Here is an 18,069-nt window from a genome sequence, read left to right as displayed (position 1 = left end):
CTAGCCGCACATGGCTACAAAGAATGTGATATGTGACCAAGGCAACTGAAGACATGAATGTTTATTGTTTGAATTTTAATTAATTTAAATAGCTATATGAACCTAAGGGCTCCTGTACTGAACACTGCAGGCGTAGAACAATTCATTAAAGAAAATAGCTTGTCACTACTGCCTCACTCTTCATATTTTATTGTGCTGCCTAAAGTGTTGCATCATCTTTATGAAAGGTTTAGCAGAAGACTGGAAACACCATCTTTGTGGTTTGTTTTTAATATTCATTGAATAGAGCGGAGAATTCGGAATGTTTCATTCTCGCCTCTGATGACAAAGAGAAGGAAATCGATGGTTGGAGAGGTTTCCCAGGCATTAAAAAAAATCAGAAAAGAATGCTCAGAGTCAGAGCTCAGCACTCAAGACCCTGAAGATGCTGATGAAATTCAATTGATCATGAAAGTGAAACCTCAGACCATGAGTCTTCAGATGATGATATCCTACATTAATTCTTTCAAGCTAAAATGTCTATGAGGGACCAACATATTTCTAAGGACAAAAAGAAAATATGGTATTCCCATGCATTTGGTCATCAAGGGTAAGGACTTCATCAAACAATACTTGGGCTTTCCTGGTGGCTCGGACGGTAAAGAATCTGCCTGCAATGCAGGAGGCCCAGGTTCGACCCCTGGGTCAGGAAGATCCCCTAGAGAAAGGAATGGCAACCCACTCTACTATTCTTGCCTGGAGAATTTCATGGACAGAAGAGCCTGGTGGGCTACAGCCCATGGGGTTGCAAAGAGTCAGACATGACTGAGCAATTAACACACACAAACGATATTTTGCAATAAGAACCTGGACCATCCTGAGGGGAGTTTAGGGGAGAATGGATACAAGTGTAGGTATGGCTGAGTCCCTTTGCTACTCACCTGACATTACTACAACATCGTTAATCAACTATACCCCAATACAAAATAAAAGGCTTCAAAAAAACCTAGACCATCCCATTTTGCTAAATGAACATGGGACAGTCTTTTTTCACCTTTTATAATGGCTGTATATCAAAATTTACTCTATATACAGTATGTAAATGAGCAAATGCTGACGGCGGGTATGTATACAATGGTGATTGGAAGGAAAAAGAAGAAAAATATTCACTGGATTGATATTTTTAAAAGTTCCATTGGACCCAATAGTAAATGGTGATGACTATTTTTCTGGTGTACTGAGAGTTAAAGCTTGTTTATCGTATTAGTTAAAATGCCAGAGAACTTATACATAATAAAAGGGTAAACCTCCAGAAATAAGGTCAAAAAAATTACTGTCTTTATATTAAATTAGTCATCTTGGAATGGTTAGAAGTGAACCCTGGAGCTACAGACACAGTCCTGGGCTGGAGTCACAAGTCCAAGACTTGGTGCATCCCTCCGGCAAGTTTTTCAGCCTCCCTAAGATCCAGTTCCCTCATCTGCAAAATAAGGATTAAATAACTACTTCTCCAGAGCTTTTTAAAGATTTTTTTTCTAATGTGGACTGTTTAAGTCTTTTCTTGAATTTGTTACAATATTGGTTCCGTTTTATGCTTTGGTTTTGTGGCCACAAGGCATGTGGAATCTTAGCTCCCAATCAGGGATCGAACCCACAACCCCTGCATTGGAAGGTGAAGTCTTAACCACTGAAGCTCCAGGGAAGTCCCCTCTCTAGATTTCTTTCTAATGTGTAATATTTTATTTACTGATTGATTCTTGGTTGTGCTGAGTCTCTTTGCTGTAAGGCTTTTTCTAGTTGTGGCAAGTGGGCTCCTCATTGCCGTGGCTTCTCCTGTTGCAGAGCATGGCTCTAGGACACACAGGCTATGGTAGCTGCGGCACGTGGGCTCAGGAGTTGTGGTTCCAGGCTCGAGAGCACAGGCTCAGTAGTTGCGGCACACAGGCTTAGCTGCTCCGCAGCATGTGGGATCTTCCCAACCCAGGGATCAAACCCGCGTCTCCTGCATTGGCAGGTGGATTCTTTACCATGGAGCCACCAGGGAAGCCTGTAAGTTTTACAGAGACTAAACTTCCATGCAAAGTGCTTAGCTGAGTGCTTGGCACATAAGAAATGATAGACATCAGTGATGGATAGAGATTTTATTTTTCTTGAGTTGCTTAGATCAGCTCTCCTTATCTATCCGACTTGGGAACCCAACATATGTGAAATAATATCTGTGTCCTTTTTGCTACCTCCAGAATTTATCATTGCCAATGCCAGCAGCTCACAACACCTTTGGCGGGGTTGGTGGGGTGGAGGTGGTGGCCCCAGCCCCACCCAGTTTTTAGACTGAGCAAGCATCACTTCAATGAACTCAAATTTATACAAAAAATAAGGAAATGAGTTAAAAAACCTCCTAAAAATCTCACCATCCGGACTAAACATCTTATTCTCCCAGGTTTCTCTCTGTGTACACACAACGTATGCAAACAAGTTTTAAGATGTGGGATCACACTGCACTGTTGTGTCACACCTGATTTTGTACTCAAAAGTATCTTTCTAGTTCATTCAACAGAAACCTCCCTGTTCAGTCTCAGTAGGGCTCTAACCTTCAACCACTAAATTCTGTGTACACACAAAGCGGTCGTAAAAAGCAGTCGACAAAAGAAAACATTAACATCTGCCTTTGAATAATGACTTAGATTAAAAACTGGGAGGTTAAAGTGGATTTGAAAAACAAGTAAAAGTCAGAGGCATTTGGTTCTTTTCTATGAAAAAACTGGAGAGAATGAAGCCCTGGGCCCTGGATGAGCCATGTGGCACACACCCCAATTCCTAAATGGTAATTACTTGTGGAATGCGAAACTTGTGGAACTGAACTTGCAATAAAATGAGAACTCGCCTGTAAACCTCAGTCCATTTTCAGGGTTTCAAAATCCTACTTTATCTAGATCACACCTCTTTTAGTCTTGGCATCAAAAAGTTATTTCTGAGTGCTAAACAAATATGAAAACTGTGCATCTGGACTCAGTTGTGCTTCCTACTGCCAGACTGGGGGTTCACTCTGGAGGCCACACGTGTGTGAGTCCTTATTCCCTGATACCACCATGTCCCTGAATATACCAGTGGTCTGCAGACTTAAATAACCAAGGCCTCACCTCGGGGGACACTCAAGGTACCCTTATCTGAAACTCTGACCTCATCACTTCTGGGGTTCATTTCCACTCTGCCAGAGGTAATAAGCACGGATGAAAAGATGTTAATGTACCAATATTATTTTTACTCATTTTTATTATTTTGGCTACTGCTTAGAAAGTGAAGAGGGTTTTTGCTACTCCACTCCTAGATAATGAAAATACAGTTATAGTGAAAGAATCTGTATTATATAATCTCTGCTGTATTACCTATAATCTCTGCTGGCTGAAAGAAATCATACTCCCAATTTTAAAACTTGAGTGGAGTTTATAAAACTGGATTTATTCTGAAAGTGACCTAAAATGATCTGATATGACTTGTGCATCATGGTTAAGTCTTAGTTGGGAGTGGCAGAAGAGAGAGGGGTGAAGATTAGTAGGAAGTGGAGAATGCAGAGCCAGGGAAAGCCCTTTGGGATCAAGGGGCGAGAGCCCAGCAAATACAGAATCCAGGCACCACCAGACTAGCAAAGAAGTAGGTAAGATGGCCAACTTGGCAAGAGCAAGGCCCCTAGACAGGCTAAAGGAATAGTTCCAGGTGAGTCACCAAGGACTGAGCTCCAGAAGGTAAGTTTATGGAAAGTGGGCCTGTGTCTTCTGACCAAGTAAAATCCTGTTTATCAGACCTGGAACCCAAAGTAATGGCCTGACATGCCACTAACAGCTAATAGACCCCACATGCTGAGTCACCTAGCCCCTTTCCCTGCAGAGCAGAGGGAGCTGGGGGTGGGGAAGGCTCACTTGGCCCAACTTAGGAGAGAAACACAGTTAGGGGTGAAGAAACCTAGCAGGCTGTCCACACCATCCTTCCCCACTCCCACTTATTTTCCCTCCGGGATAGGTTATTGACCAAAGAAAATATGTTTTCACCACAAGAAAGGTTACAATGGTGAGTCATCATTATTAATTAATAGCCTTTACGCAAGAAGCCATGCGGCTCTCTCTAGGCTATTGGCAGTAAAAATAACACAGAAAGTGTCCAGGGAATCGATTTTCTTGATATTCATGGTTTTAGAGCAGTGGATCTCAAACGTGGTCCCCAGACGTGCAGTATTCACCATCGCTCAGGAGCTGGGTAAAGATGCAAATTCTCCCATCCCACCCTGGACCTACTGCATCAGACACTTAGGGGTATGGGCCTGGAAATCCGTGTTTGAACAAGCCTCCAGGAAATCCTGATGCAAGCTAAAGTTTGAGAATACTGGCCGAGTGGAAAGAACCTGGGATGGGAGCCAGGAGACCTAATTCAGATTCCAGCTCTGAATCCCGTGGTCCAGTTCAGTGAAAATTAATGAATAGTCAGGATGCACCTCTCCGTGCATCGAGGCTAAACCCAAGGATGTGAGGATACTGAGATGAGCTAGATGCACTCCTTATCCTAGATGGTGTCTAATCCTCTATATTCCTTTGTTTCTCCAGGGTAGGAACGGCCTTGTCGTTGTTCTTGTTTTGTTTCCTATCTGTATTCCTAGTGCCTGCAGCATCACAGGCATTCAGTATATATGCAGTGGACCAAGTGATACACCACTCACCACTGTGATAAATTTCACTGTACCATTCATCAATAATCTTAATGCTATTCCAGTCTAGTTAACACTAGCTACTGTTTATTTAACATTTATCACATGCTAGGTGCTGAGGGCTTGTCATATATCAACTCGTTCAGTCTTTTTAGATGTCCTTACTGTGGGTCATATTTTCAACCCACTTTGCACATCAAAAAAATTGAGGCTTGACATATCAAGTTATCTGTTCAATGTCATATGCTGATAGCAGTAGAACTCTATCTAGAGTTCTACCAACTCTAGAAATACCTTATTCCAAAGCTCATGGTCTTAAACATGGTAGAGTTCTTCTTTAGATCCCATAAATTCAAAAACCAGTTTTATAGTACATTTCCAGCCTCTAAGGTGAGTGCTTGATTTTCTCACTATGTCCTTACAACTGCACTTTGGTGATATCACCTTAAGTGGTCAAAGAGCATCTATATTTTTCTCCTTTTTCAGTAGATTAATATTTGGTTTTCATTGAGGTTAAGAAAGTAGATAGTTGTGGGGAACTACACTTCACTGGATAGTTCTGACCCTTACAAATCATGCCAATATTGCTTCTAAGAGCAGAAGTAGTTGTGCCAGCCATGCCAGGCCAGGCTTGAAAGGACACTGGCAGAGAAGGCTGGCCCCAGGGGACTGAACCCTGAGTGGAGTAGCCCAGGTAAGCCAGGCCAAGGAGGAAGGGGCAGACATGAGTCGGGCCCAAGGCCTGAAGGCATGAGGGGGCTGGGTTGTGGACACCCACATCATGGGCCAGCAAGGATACAGAGGCAAAGGAGGCAGCAACCAGGAGAAGCAGCCAGAAGCCCTAACTCAGCCCTGAGGCTCCCCTGCCTGGGAGAGCCACAGCTACTGATGAAATAAACATTGCCTCCTGCTCCCTCAGGGGACACTCAAGGGACCTTTATCTGGAACCCTGGCCTCATCGATTCTGGGATTCATTTCCATCCTGCTAGAAGTAAGAAACAAGGGTGAAAAGATGTTAACATTCCAACATTATTTTTACCCATTTTTATATTCTTTGCATGCTTCCTTTTTCTACTCACTGTTAATCAAAGATGAACTTGACACTCGTACCTACTATCTTCTTATGAACAACTCTGGGCCAAGAGGGATGTGGTTGGGTTGTTGGAGGCTATAGGTACTGAGAGAAGGAAAAGGGGCTTTAATAGCATAAGCAAAGATCTTACCTTACTAGGAGGTGGTCCATGGTCATCCAAGTAAGTGGAATTTCCTAGGAAAAAAAAAAAGAAGAAAAAGTTGATGACTTAATAGTTTTCAACGACAAATGACTTGAGTGCAAAGTCTTGGAAAATAAGTATTTTAGTTATATTTCCATTCAGACAACAGTACCAAAGGAAAATGGGTAATTAATCTCCAGTTTGGTGATATTTTGCTGATACTACCAGGCTTGGTTAATAGCTTCAGCAGCTACAAACATTCTACCAACCACGGTGTGTATGCACACAGACATGGACCATTATTCCCCACCCAATATCTGCTAGGTTTACTTTAGGCCAGTGGTTTTCCAGCTTCAACACGCATCAGAATTACCTGCAGAGGCTGCTAACATTCAGATTGCCTGATCCCACTCTCAGAGTTCTGATTCAGTGCCCATGCGCATGCTAAGTCGCTTTAGTCATGAACAACTCTTTGTGACCCTGTGGACTGTAGCCTGCCAGGCTCCTCTGTCCATGGGATTCTCCAGCCAAGAATACTGGAGTGGGCTGCTATGCCCTCCTCCAGGGGATCTTCCCAAACAAGGGATCAAACCCATGTCTCTTATGTCTTCTGCATTAGCAGGCAGGTTCTTTACCACTAGCACCACAGTAGCTCTGAGAATCTGCATTGCTACCAAGCTCCCACGTGATGCTGCGGGTCGGGAAACCACACTTGGAGAACCGCTGCATTGTTTCTCTACTTTGTCTTGATTATCAATTTCCCTTCATCTTTTCAGTCTAGCTTGCTTCCGAAGCTTGATTTGTCTTCGCTAATAGCCACTTAGTGGTATGTATGTGTTTTCAGAGTGTGTGGTTATTGTTTCCTGAGGGATAAAGACTCAGGGGGTTTCTGATAGGAACTAAAGTTTACTAATTCCTTCTGGGTAGCAAGTACTCTACTAAGTGTTTTAAAGGTATTCATTCACTTAATTCAAACATCAGAGGTGGGTTAGAATGATCCTCAATTACTGAGAAGAGAACAGAGGCCTGGAGAAACCCAGTAACTTGCTCACAGACCCACAGCTGTTAAGCTGCAGATAGGAAGGGAGACTGGTTTTTCCAGAAGGTGCTTGGCACCTGCTCTTCTAAAAAGCCCACCTGGAGTGTTGCTGTCTCCTGCTTTTGCACAGCCTGGGCACCACCAGTGTTACCAGCTGGCACCGTGTTTGATTGTGTAGGGGAGCCGGTGATGTGGTGAGTTTAGCGGGAAAGTGAAGATGACCAGACTTTCTAACAGAGCAAAATGTAGGAAATAGCCAAAATGCCAGGAGACTTACAGAAGACAGCAGATTAGGGAATAAGGTCAATAAAAGGTGCTTTTTTCGGGAGATGGCAAAAGGAACTTAAAAAGTAGGAATAAAATGGGGAAGCAGAGTTTAAGCTAGGGACAGTTCAAGTGGGGAAACTTATCTAAACGTAATAAATAAGTGGTGTTTGGCTTATAGATTTTTTTTTCCCCTTTCTGAGGCATTATCCAACCCCTGTTTCTTCCTAGTCTTCTGATTTACTATTTACGTGATGTGTACAATGACTGTAATCCAACCGGCTGTTTGTATAAGAAGGACAGTGGGGTCAAATTTTCATGTATATGACACTCACACACAAACACCTGGAATGCTTGTGCCTGGGTTACTTTCAGGAAACTTTGAAATGTGAACAGGATTCATAATTTGCTAGATCTTAATTACTGTGCAGCACTCCACGGGGAACATACTTGAATAGGAAGTTGATCTATCCATATATAGATATATAGATAGATAGATGTATGACTTAGGAAAGAAGACGTGCAGAAAAGAATACAGAAAAATGGTTGCCTAAATGTAGCAACATACTCAGAGGGACTCCACCGTAAGTGGTCAGGACGGCTGCAGAGGGTCGCACTGCTCATCATGTAAACGTGTTTTTCCCAGGAGGAATGGAGGAATCCCAACACGTTCCAGCATCTTCTCCAGGTGTTCATCCCAGGAATCAAGGGAGCCCAACCACTAAATGCTTCTAAAATACGGGAAGTCTCTGTAAAAACCAAAGTGCCCAGGAACTCCTGAAATGAATGATTTCAATGCCTGACTACTCCCTTGGATTCCAGACATGTGTATCCACTGATTTTTTAGCACCTTAGCCTGGATGTCTATAGGCATCTCACATCTCACCGTCCAAACAAAGCTCTTTTTATTAATTAATTAATTAGTCATTTGTTTATTTGGCTGGATCAGGTCTCAATTGTGCTTCGCAGACTCCCTTGCATCATGTGGGATCTTTTGTTGCGGGGCACAGGCTCTCTAGTAGTGGCGCAGGGGCTCAGTAGTTGCAACGCTTGGGCTTAGATACTCGCCTGCATGTGAGATCTTAGTTCTCTGATCAGGGTTCAAACCCAAGTCCCTGCATTGCAAGGTGGGTTCTTAACCAATGAATCACCAGGGAAGTCCCAACAGAACTCTTTATTTGCTTCTATTATGTCTCCCAAATCACTATTTTTCTTGTCTTCTATATCGGGCTACACAACACATTCCTTCCAAGACAGGCTTCAAAGCCTTTGTCAGCTTTGATCCATCTCTTTCCCTTCTCCCATCCATACCAACCCATTTGCAAGTCCTGTTGGCTCAGCTTTCAAAATATTACTTAAGTCAGACCACTTCTCACCAACCCCTCTGGGCCACCAGAGAGGGACAAGTCTTCTCTTCATTGATTGTCAATTTTCTCCCCTACCACACAGCAACCAGAGGGATCTTTTAACCTTATTAATCTGGCCATGTTAGCCCTCTGCTTAAAATCCATTTCTCTAAGAACAAAATAATCAATTCCGTACCATGGTCTCTAATCCTACATGATTCAGGCCTTGTCTCCTGCCACACTTGCCACCAGCACAACAGCCTTTTCTCCGCTCCAGGATGCAGGAATCTGTTGTCAGCTAGGGACCTTTGGAACTGGCTCTTTCCTCTACCAGAAAAAGCTATTGTCCACCACTTTGCTCAGGCTCAGGTCAAATGTCCCTGCTTTGTCAGCTTCTTCTTCTTTCCCTCCCTCCCTCATCATAAGACATCACTTCTTTCTACATAAAGAAATGACCAGGGCTGACTAGGGCTGGCACTGAACCATGGACCTCATTGTTCCCGCTGCCAGCAGCCCCCCAGGCTTCCATCTACACCTACGTTCCTGTGCTTTATTAGAACACAGAGGTTCCCAGGGCCGTGTACTTGTAACAGAGGTATGGAAAAGGAAATGAAAAGCTACATGAATAAAAAACATCTCTTTAGCTGGAGACACCAAGTTTTTATCCTCCTAGGGTATAAGTGTTATTATTTTTTGGTGTTTAAGGTAGACCTTTTCATCCTAAGATCTTAGGCTTTCAGAGCGCAAAATAAACGAGATTGTCAGGATTTTCAAACCTGAAGTTGGTACCTTGTGGGCTGTGGAGATCAAAGGATGAGGGCTGTTACCAAAACGCGCTTTCCTGAACAGGCTCCCAGGCATCAAAGAGGCTTCTTGCTGCTCTGTCTTAGAGAGGATTCCATGGAGGGTGTCAAGTGGTGGAGAAGGGAGGGCAGACCCCAGTCCTGGGGCCTCTGAGCTTAGAGCTCACAATACAAATCAATAGAAAAGGTGAGCAAGGCAGACGAGGGTCTGGGGCCAGGACAGAGGACAAAAGCTTACCTGTCACCCACCTCCACTCCCAGTCTCCAATCCATGTAATCTTTGGGGTCCTGTAGGGGTGTATCATTTCATTTCTTCCCAGAAACTAACCCACACTTTCAAAGCTCTGATTTCAGCCTCCTTTTTGGATCTCAAGTCCTTCCTTTGGGGATCAAGGATTACAGTATGTGGTCAAATTAGGGAATGAAAGAAAGGTATACACCCCACATGGTTCCACTCCTACCATCAGTCAAACTTTCTGAAGGACCTATCTCCAAAATGCCAAGAGATCGCATACTAAGGCTGGCATGTAGATAAATCTCTTACAGAAAGCCAAGCTTTCGGAGTCTGCTCAGGTGGGCGGAGGAAGCAGGGTGGTACTGATAGGAAGCAACACTTCAGTCCTCTGAACTCTACTTGCTGATCTATGCCCATAAAGATGGCTGAGCGCGGAGGAATTGACGCTTTTGAACTGTGGTGTTGGAGAGGACTCTTGAGAATTTCTTGGACAGTAAGGAGATCAAAGCAGTCAATCCTAAAGGAAGTCAACCCTAAATATTCATTGGAAGGACTGATGTTGAAGCTGAAACTCCAATACTCTGGCCACTTGATGTGAAGAGCCGACTCATTGGAAAAGACCCTGATGCTGGGAAAGACTAAGGTAAAAGGAGAAGGAGGTGGCAGAGGATGAGATGGTTAGATAGCATCGCTAACTCAACAGACATGAATTTGAGCAAATTCAGGAGATAGTGGAGGACAGGGAAGCCTGGCACGCTGCAGTCCATGGGGTCGCAAAGAGTGGGGCGTGACTTAGCAACTGAACAACAACAGCCCTGATGTTGGTAGTGGTTTTGTGGCTCTATATGTGGGTTAAAACTGATCTAGCTATATACCAAAACCACTGGCAAGGTGGTTTCGTGGTTTTAGAAATGCCCTCACTAGAACAAGCGATCTCAGACTTTCGGACCAGCTAGGTGAGAACACATTCTACATCTCACCCTGCTACCTGGCTTTTCCTGGTGGAGACCTCCCAGCAAGACCGTTGATATTGTTAATATAAGTGAAAGACCACGTGTATTATGTGCAAAGGTGTTAAGTCCAAATACCCGGGAGTTACTCTTTGTGCACTTACTAGAACAATGTTATGAAAAACCAGATACAGTGCACCTAGATGAGCAGGTTAAGTCTCACTTTCATAATAAAGAATATCTCCAAAAAGTGCCATTCCACTCTGAATAAACTGCTCTACCTTCTCAAAGTTTTCCATATACACATCTATAGAAACAAAATAAGCTTACAGTTCACTGTAAGGAGTACATGAGGGTAAGCTCATTCTATGAAAAAGCCTAGAACAAAACTTGTACATACTAAGCACCTAGGAAGCTGCAGCAGTACAAGCTGTACTGAGGAGCAGCAGCAGCGGCAAGACCCCTCACCGCCTCTCCATTATTGCACATTCCACTGCAATAGTTTTTAAGGAATATTGATGCCAGGCACCATCCTTAAGTATTCCAATTTAATTATTTGGGGACAAGTCATGTGGCAACTAGTATTTTCAAGTTCTTCATATAATTCTAATATCTGTGCTAGGATTGAGAATCACTGAGCTACAAAGCAGAGATTAGAGTTCTTAATTCAGGCTGAATCTCATTTTCAGAAATAAAAGATCAAAGATCTTATTCAGGGAGATCTTAATCATGGGTCCCCTCTATCATTTCTGGGGAGAGATTCTACAACATGCACGCATGCTCAGTCGCTCAGTCGTATCTGACTCTTTGCAACCCTATGGATTGTAGGCCACCAGGCTTCACTATCCATGGAATTCTCCCAGTAAGAATAGTGGAGTGGGTTGGCATTTCCTTCTTCAGGGGATCTTCCTGACCCAGGGATTGAACCTGAGTCTCCTGCATTGGCAGGTGGATTCTTTACCACTGAGCCACCTGGGAAGCACCATACATGAATTTCACGCCAAAGGAGAACCCAAAGGGAGGGCAGATGATCACAGGAGGGCCGACCAGGGAGTTCCAGTTAGCTCCAGCTCCAGGGGGCCAGGCGGGCTCACGGGCTGCCTGGAAGTTGGCTGGCACATGGTACCTCTGGGCACAGAGATTACCCTTTAAACAACATGGGTTGCCCCCAGACCTTTCTGGGACTCCACAAATCTTCTGAAGAATAATCTTCTGAGCTTATACTTTCAGAATATATTTGTTCCTGCACAGATATGTTCCTATTCACCTGTATCGTTCTGCTGACCCTCCTGTTTCACAGTAGAAAGGGAGATAAATGCATAATCCTCTTTCTGCCCGGAGAATCCCCAGACTGCACTCGACTTAAACCAACAGGGCCGTTTCATCAGTCCTAGAGACACTGATGCTTGATCCCTACACACGCTTTAAGGGCTCACAAAGATCTGGAAGGAAAATGCCTTTGGAAAATCTGAAGCAAAGACACTGGTCCCATTGAGGCTGCCTGTCTTTCCAGGCTGGGGTCCTGGAGTGGAGCGGAAGTGAGGGGATCTGGCCGACACAGAGGAGCTCCCTGCCACATCCACGTGAACCCAACAGAAACCAACACAGCCAGACAGAGAAACTGCCAGAAGCACGGACATTGAAGGACTATTGAACAGAACTGTCAATGTGCCCTCTGCTTTAAATAGCAACAGTCGCTCCTATGTAAGAGGGAGAACGGAAAGGAGCCCCAGGGGAATTGTTTAATAGATTCAGGAAGACACTGCTAATAGAAGCGACTGTCACTTTAACAGGAACGGAAGCCCAGGGATGGCCAAGGAAATCCTGCAGGCGCCAGAACACAGAGACCTGGGTTCAAATGTCAAGTCCTACTCCTTACTGACAGAGTGACCTTGGAAATAACACTCAGTTTCCCTGAGGATTAATGTTCCCATTTGCAACTGAGGACAGAATAGCACCTGAGTAATAGGGTTTTATGATAGAGAAACAAGATGTGTATAAAGCATTAAGCATAGTGCCTGCCTGGCGCACAGTAAGTGCTCAGTGAATGGTAGCCACTTCCTCATCTTCTATTAACCAATTGTATCATTCATATTCAAGCTTATAATATTATTTATTACTGACAAAAGCAAAGAGAGTCCTCAGCCAAGGGAGTAGCTTATCCTATCAAGAAAGAACATTATTATAAAATGTGTGCTCCGTTGTGTCCGACTCTTTTGACTCCAACTATAGCCTCCCAGGCTCCTCTTGCCCATAGAATTTTTCAGGCAAGAATATTGGAGTGGGTTGCCATTTTCCCCCTCCAGGTGATCTTCTGAACCCAGGGATCAAACCTGTGTCTCTTGCATCTCCTGAATTGGCAGGTAGCTTTTTTTTTTTTTAAACTTTACAGTATTGTATTGGTTTTGCCATATATTGAAATGAATCCGACACAGGCATACATGTGTTCCCCATCCTGAACCCTTCTCCCTCCTCCCTCCCCATACCATCCCTCCGGGTCGTCCCAGTGCACCAGCCCCAAGCATCCAGTATCGTGCATCGAACCTGGACTGGCGACTCGTTTCATATATGATATTATACGTATTTCAATGCCATTCTCCCAAATCATCTCACCCTCTCCCTCTCCCAGAGAGTCCAAAAGACTGTTCTATACATCAGTGTCTCTTTTGCTGTCTCGTATACAGGGTTATTGTTACCATCTTTCTAAATTCCATATATATGCGTTAGTATACTGTATTGGTGTTTTTCTTTCTGGCTTACTTTACGCTGTATAATAGGCTCCAGTTTCATCCACCTCATTAGAACTGATTCAAATGTATTCTTTTTAATGGCTGAGTAATACTCCATTGTGTATATGTACCACAGTTTTCTTATCCATTTGTCTGCTGATGGACATCTAGGTTGCTTACATGTCCTGGCTATTATAAACAGTGCTGCGATGAACATTGGGGTACACGTGTCTCTTTCAATTCTGGTTTCCTCAGTGTGTATGCCCAGCAGTGGGATTGCTGGATCATAAGGCAGTTCTATTTCCAGTTTTTTAAGAAATCTCCACACTGTTCTCCATAGTGGCTGTATTAGTTTGCATTCCCACCAACAGTGTAAGAGGGTTTCCTTTTCTCCACATCCTCGCCAGCATTTATGACTTGTAGATGGCAGGTAGCTTTTTTACCACTAGTTACTATTTGATATTTTCTATTACTTTTCAACACTGGCTTGATATGTTCTCTGAAATATACAAAAATTCATTCCCAACTATTTGAAGTACCTTTAGTAATGTGCAAATGAACTTAGAGAACCTTCAGGGGGTGTAATTTATTCTTGACTCTAAGTCTTACATTAGCAGATCTATTTTTGTCTGAATTGGTCCCTGAAGAATAAAACTGTTTAAATTCTAATTCCTCTTATAGAAACCATAACATGCATTAGTGTCAATGTCAAAAAAAGCCACCTCTACATGGTGTCAGTTTTGTTCAAACACCAGCGATTCTTTTCAGAGTCTTTCTTCCAGGGACCCTTTTAAAATCATTATCATAAGCAATTGAAATCCTTTCTTCTTTTATTTAGACATGGGCATTTCACGCAGAGTTTTGGTTACCTACAGCACAATCGCGTGGTTTCATGTCCCCCCTAGAGTCTGGGCGTCTGATAAGACACAGTAATGAAAGAGTCGAGGTGGAAGGCGGTGCTGCAGCCCCAGCTCAGTCCTTGCCAAAAGTTATGCTAATGCCACACTTTCCACCGTTAACCATGGCTTACATTTCCCTAAGAGGCAGCTGTCAGCACGCACCAGCCATGGTTAACAATGAGGAGTTTGTGTGCTCGGTAATAGTCTCCAATAGCTCCATTTCTTATAATTAACACAGTCCCAAAGACCCTGTAATGGAGGAGCATTGCTTGCACAACTTTATTTAAGCTCTAATAAAATTATTTTCCACTAAATTAAAACAAATGGCTTTATTAACTAAGAATACTCAAATACATTTACAAAAATATTAAATACCTTTTTAAAAAATCCTGAATGTTCACCCCAACCAGTTAACAAAGCAAAAAAAAAAAAAAAAATCCTACAAATACCTTCTTAAGCTTAAATGATAAAAATGAGCATTCCAGACCCTGAAAAAAAATACAAATTGTTACCAGTTATGATTTAGAAAGTGGCTTTCATTTCTAATTAATTTTAAAAGCAAATGAATGCTTTCCTCTGTGTATTCCAGGCTCAAAATCACTGTCTTGTTTTTTAATACATCAAATCTACTGCCTTGTTTATCCCCCCATTAAATCTTAATATACATTATAGGATGTCAAGGGTACCTTTGTAGAAGGAAATTACTTTTGGAATCAAATGATCAGTGTACTATTGTGATAATAACTACCTAAATATAAATAAGAATTATTGCTGAATTAGCTCAGGGAATCATCATAATTGTATTATATGATCTTATGCAGGTAGGAATAAAGTATAAAAGAGAGATGGAATCATTTAGGTTTCTGTTTCATTCCATTAGATTTTCCTCCCAAAGTAATTACTACAGTCAGCTGATTCCACCTCTGTGACTATAACACACCCAGTGGGAGAGCAGCCCAGCCCTGCATACTCCAAGGCTCTAATCAGAGTCAGATAATCTTCTTCCAGGAACTAGACACCATGAGGATGGACACTTTCCATTATACACTTACCACATAAAGAACCCCTAAAGAATGTAGGGGAAGATGAGCAGGACAAAGACAACTAAGAAACTACCCTGAGAGAAACAGAACAAGGCCAGAAAAATCTGTACCTTTCATATCGTCATTGATGGTTCACATCAATGCTGACCTGGGGTCTGTGCTAAGCACTCGAAAGACCTCATACCACTTTGTTTCTATGACAACCTCTGAGGCAAGAACTACTGTCATGCCCATTTTACAGCAGAGAACACTGAGACGGGGGAAGTGAAGTGACCTGCACCACCTCGAACAGCTCATCAGCAGGCGCTCCTGGGTCTGAGTCCAGCTGTCTGATTCTGAAGCTCTTTTGCTCACCACACACTCCCTACCTGACTCAGAGATTCCAGTCTGGGAGACACAGGTACTTTGAAATACTGGCCTGTTAGCTCTCAGGGCATCTCAGGCTGATCAGTCTTGGGCTTCTCCGGGATGGAGTGGACTGGAGAGCGTGGAGTTGCTCATGTTTCCGAGCAACATGCAGGCAGGACAGTCACAAATTCATCCATCAAACACTTATCAAGTGCTTACTTTATGCCAGGCACTATGCATAGTGATACAGGCCTGAGTAAAAAGATAGGAACCCTGCCTGTCTTAGTTCAGGCCTGCTATCATAAATGGCTACAGACTGCGTGGCTTAAACAACAAACATTTCTCTCTGACAGTTCTGGAGGCTACAAGTTTAAGATCAGGGTACATCGTGGTCCAGGGTTCCCCCTGACTTGCAGATAGCTGTGTTTCCTGCTGTGGCCTCACATGGTAGACAGACAGGGCTCTGGTCTCTTCCTCTTCAAATTAAGGCACTACTCCCATCATGGGGGCCCCATCTTCATGACCTCATCTAAACCTGATTACCACATGAAATCCCCATCTCCAAATGCCATCAAATTAGGGGCAGGACTTCAATTTGTATATAATATGTATCAGTTCAGTTCAGTCGCTCAGTCATGTCCGACTCTTTGCGACCCCATGAATTGCAGCATGCCAGGCCTCCCTGTCCATCACCAACTCCCGGAGTTCACTCAGACTCACGTCCATCGAGTCAGTGATGCCATCCAGCCATCTCATCCTCTGTCGTCCCCTTCTTCTCCTGCCCCCAGTCCCTCCCAGCATCAGAGTCTTTTCCAATGAGTCAACTCTTCACATGAGGTGGCCAAAGTACTGGAGTTTCAGCTTTAGCATCATTCCTTCCAAAGAAATCCCAGGGCTTATCTCCTTCAGAATGGACTGGTTGGATCTCCTTGCAGTCCAAGGGACTCTCAAGAGTCTTCTCCAACACCACAGTTCAAAAGCATCAACTCTTTGGGGCTCAGCCTTCTTCACAGTCCAACTCTCACATCCATACATGACCACAGGAAAAACCATAGCCTTGACTAGACGGACCTTTGTTGGCAAAGTAATGTCTCTGCTTTTCAATATGCTATCTAGGTTGGTCATAACTTTCCTTCCCAGGAGTAAGCGTCTTTTAATTTCATGGCTGCAATCACCATCTGTAGTGATTTTGGAGCCCCCAAAACAAAGTCTGACACTGTTTCCACTGTTTGCCCATCTATTTGCCATGAAGTGATGGGACCAGATGCCATGATCTTTGTTTTCTGAATGTTGAGCTTTAAGCCAACTTTTTCACTCTCTTCTTTCACTTTCATCAAGAGGCTTTTTAGTTCCTCTTCACTTTCTGCCATAACGGTGGTGTCATCTGCATATCTGAGGTGATTGATATTTCTCCCGGCAATCTTAATTCCAGCTTGTGTTTCTTCCAGCCCAGCGTTTCTCATGATGTACTCTGCATATACGTTAAATAAGCAGGGTGACAATATACAGCCTTGACGTACTCCTTTTCCTATTTAGAACCAGTCTGTTGTTCCATGTCCAGTTCTAACTGTTGCTTCCTGACCTGATAGGAGTATATAAATGCATAGGGCTTCAATATGTATAGGAGTAAATAAACAGTCCATAGCACTGGCCCTCTGAAGTCTGCAATAAAAATGAATGATAGACATTAAACAAATGATTACAAAATAAGTCTTCAGTTGTTTGTGACGACTCTTGTAAGGGGAGAAGTACAGGGCAGAATGAGAAGGAACAACAGAGTTTCCTTAACTCAAGGAAGAGAAGGAGTGCAGTCAAAGAGGGCGATGAGTCTAAGTTAAGGATGTTCTATGACCTTGAAATAAAGATCAGAAGACAAAGTCTCATTTAAGAAGCAGAAAGAACTTTGTGCAAAGATTCCTAGGGCTTTGGGGCACACCTGAAAAGACCTTTTTCAGCAGCTCCCACTCCCATCAACCTTAGGAGGTCAGCAGGACAGAGGGTCCCTTTCCACAGAGAAGACCTGAGCCCAAGGTCAAATGTATAGAGGTGTCAGAGCTGGACTTGAAGTTGGGTTCAAGCTCAAAGGAATTCCAGTCCATACTACCTTAGGGCTCTATGCAGTGGAACAGTAGGCAGATGGGAGAGTTTTCTGTGACTGCTGTGTGTGCAAAAATGGCACCACTGTGAGCCTGGAGGAAAGGGGAACCCAGAATCGAGATGGAAGAACACTGTGAAGACTAGGAAGACTAGGTAGGAAAGTCATCAGTGGGCCTTGGTGATGTCCTACGAATAACTCGCTGAGTGACGAACCACTACTTTGTTAGAGGTTGGTGTTAACACATACATATTTTTTAATGGATTAAAAAAATTCATTGCTAGTTCTGTCTTCTGCTTGATGGGCTCCTGGGCCATGGCCTGAGGCCACTGGTAAATGAGCATCTGTGTCCTCTATATTCTAAATGAAACAGTCATATGTTTGACAGAGAATTACTTGTCACTTGCCAATTCTTTTCATACTGTAGGG

The 18,069-nt window shown here is 43.4% G+C and overlaps 1 protein-coding gene across 2 annotated transcripts in view; it reads right to left on the bottom strand.

The window, feature by feature from the left end:
* UST (uronyl 2-sulfotransferase) overlaps positions 1-18,069 on the bottom strand; it is a 317,125-nt gene that overhangs the window by 175,996 nt on the left and 123,060 nt on the right. For both annotated transcript variants that reach the window (XM_014477904.2, XM_070376839.1), the window contains exon 2: positions 5,899-5,942. In XM_014477904.2, coding sequence (XP_014333390.2) covers positions 5,899-5,942 — 44 coding nt within the window. The remainder of the gene's footprint in view (positions 1-5,898; positions 5,943-18,069) is intronic.

The sequence above is a fragment of the Bos mutus genome, chromosome 9 (genome assembly GCF_027580195.1).
Source record: "Bos mutus isolate GX-2022 chromosome 9, NWIPB_WYAK_1.1, whole genome shotgun sequence".
Lineage (NCBI taxonomy): Eukaryota > Metazoa > Chordata > Mammalia > Artiodactyla > Bovidae > Bos > Bos mutus.
The sequence above is the reverse complement of the archived record's forward strand: the minus strand, read 5'-3'. Positions and strand labels throughout refer to the sequence as shown.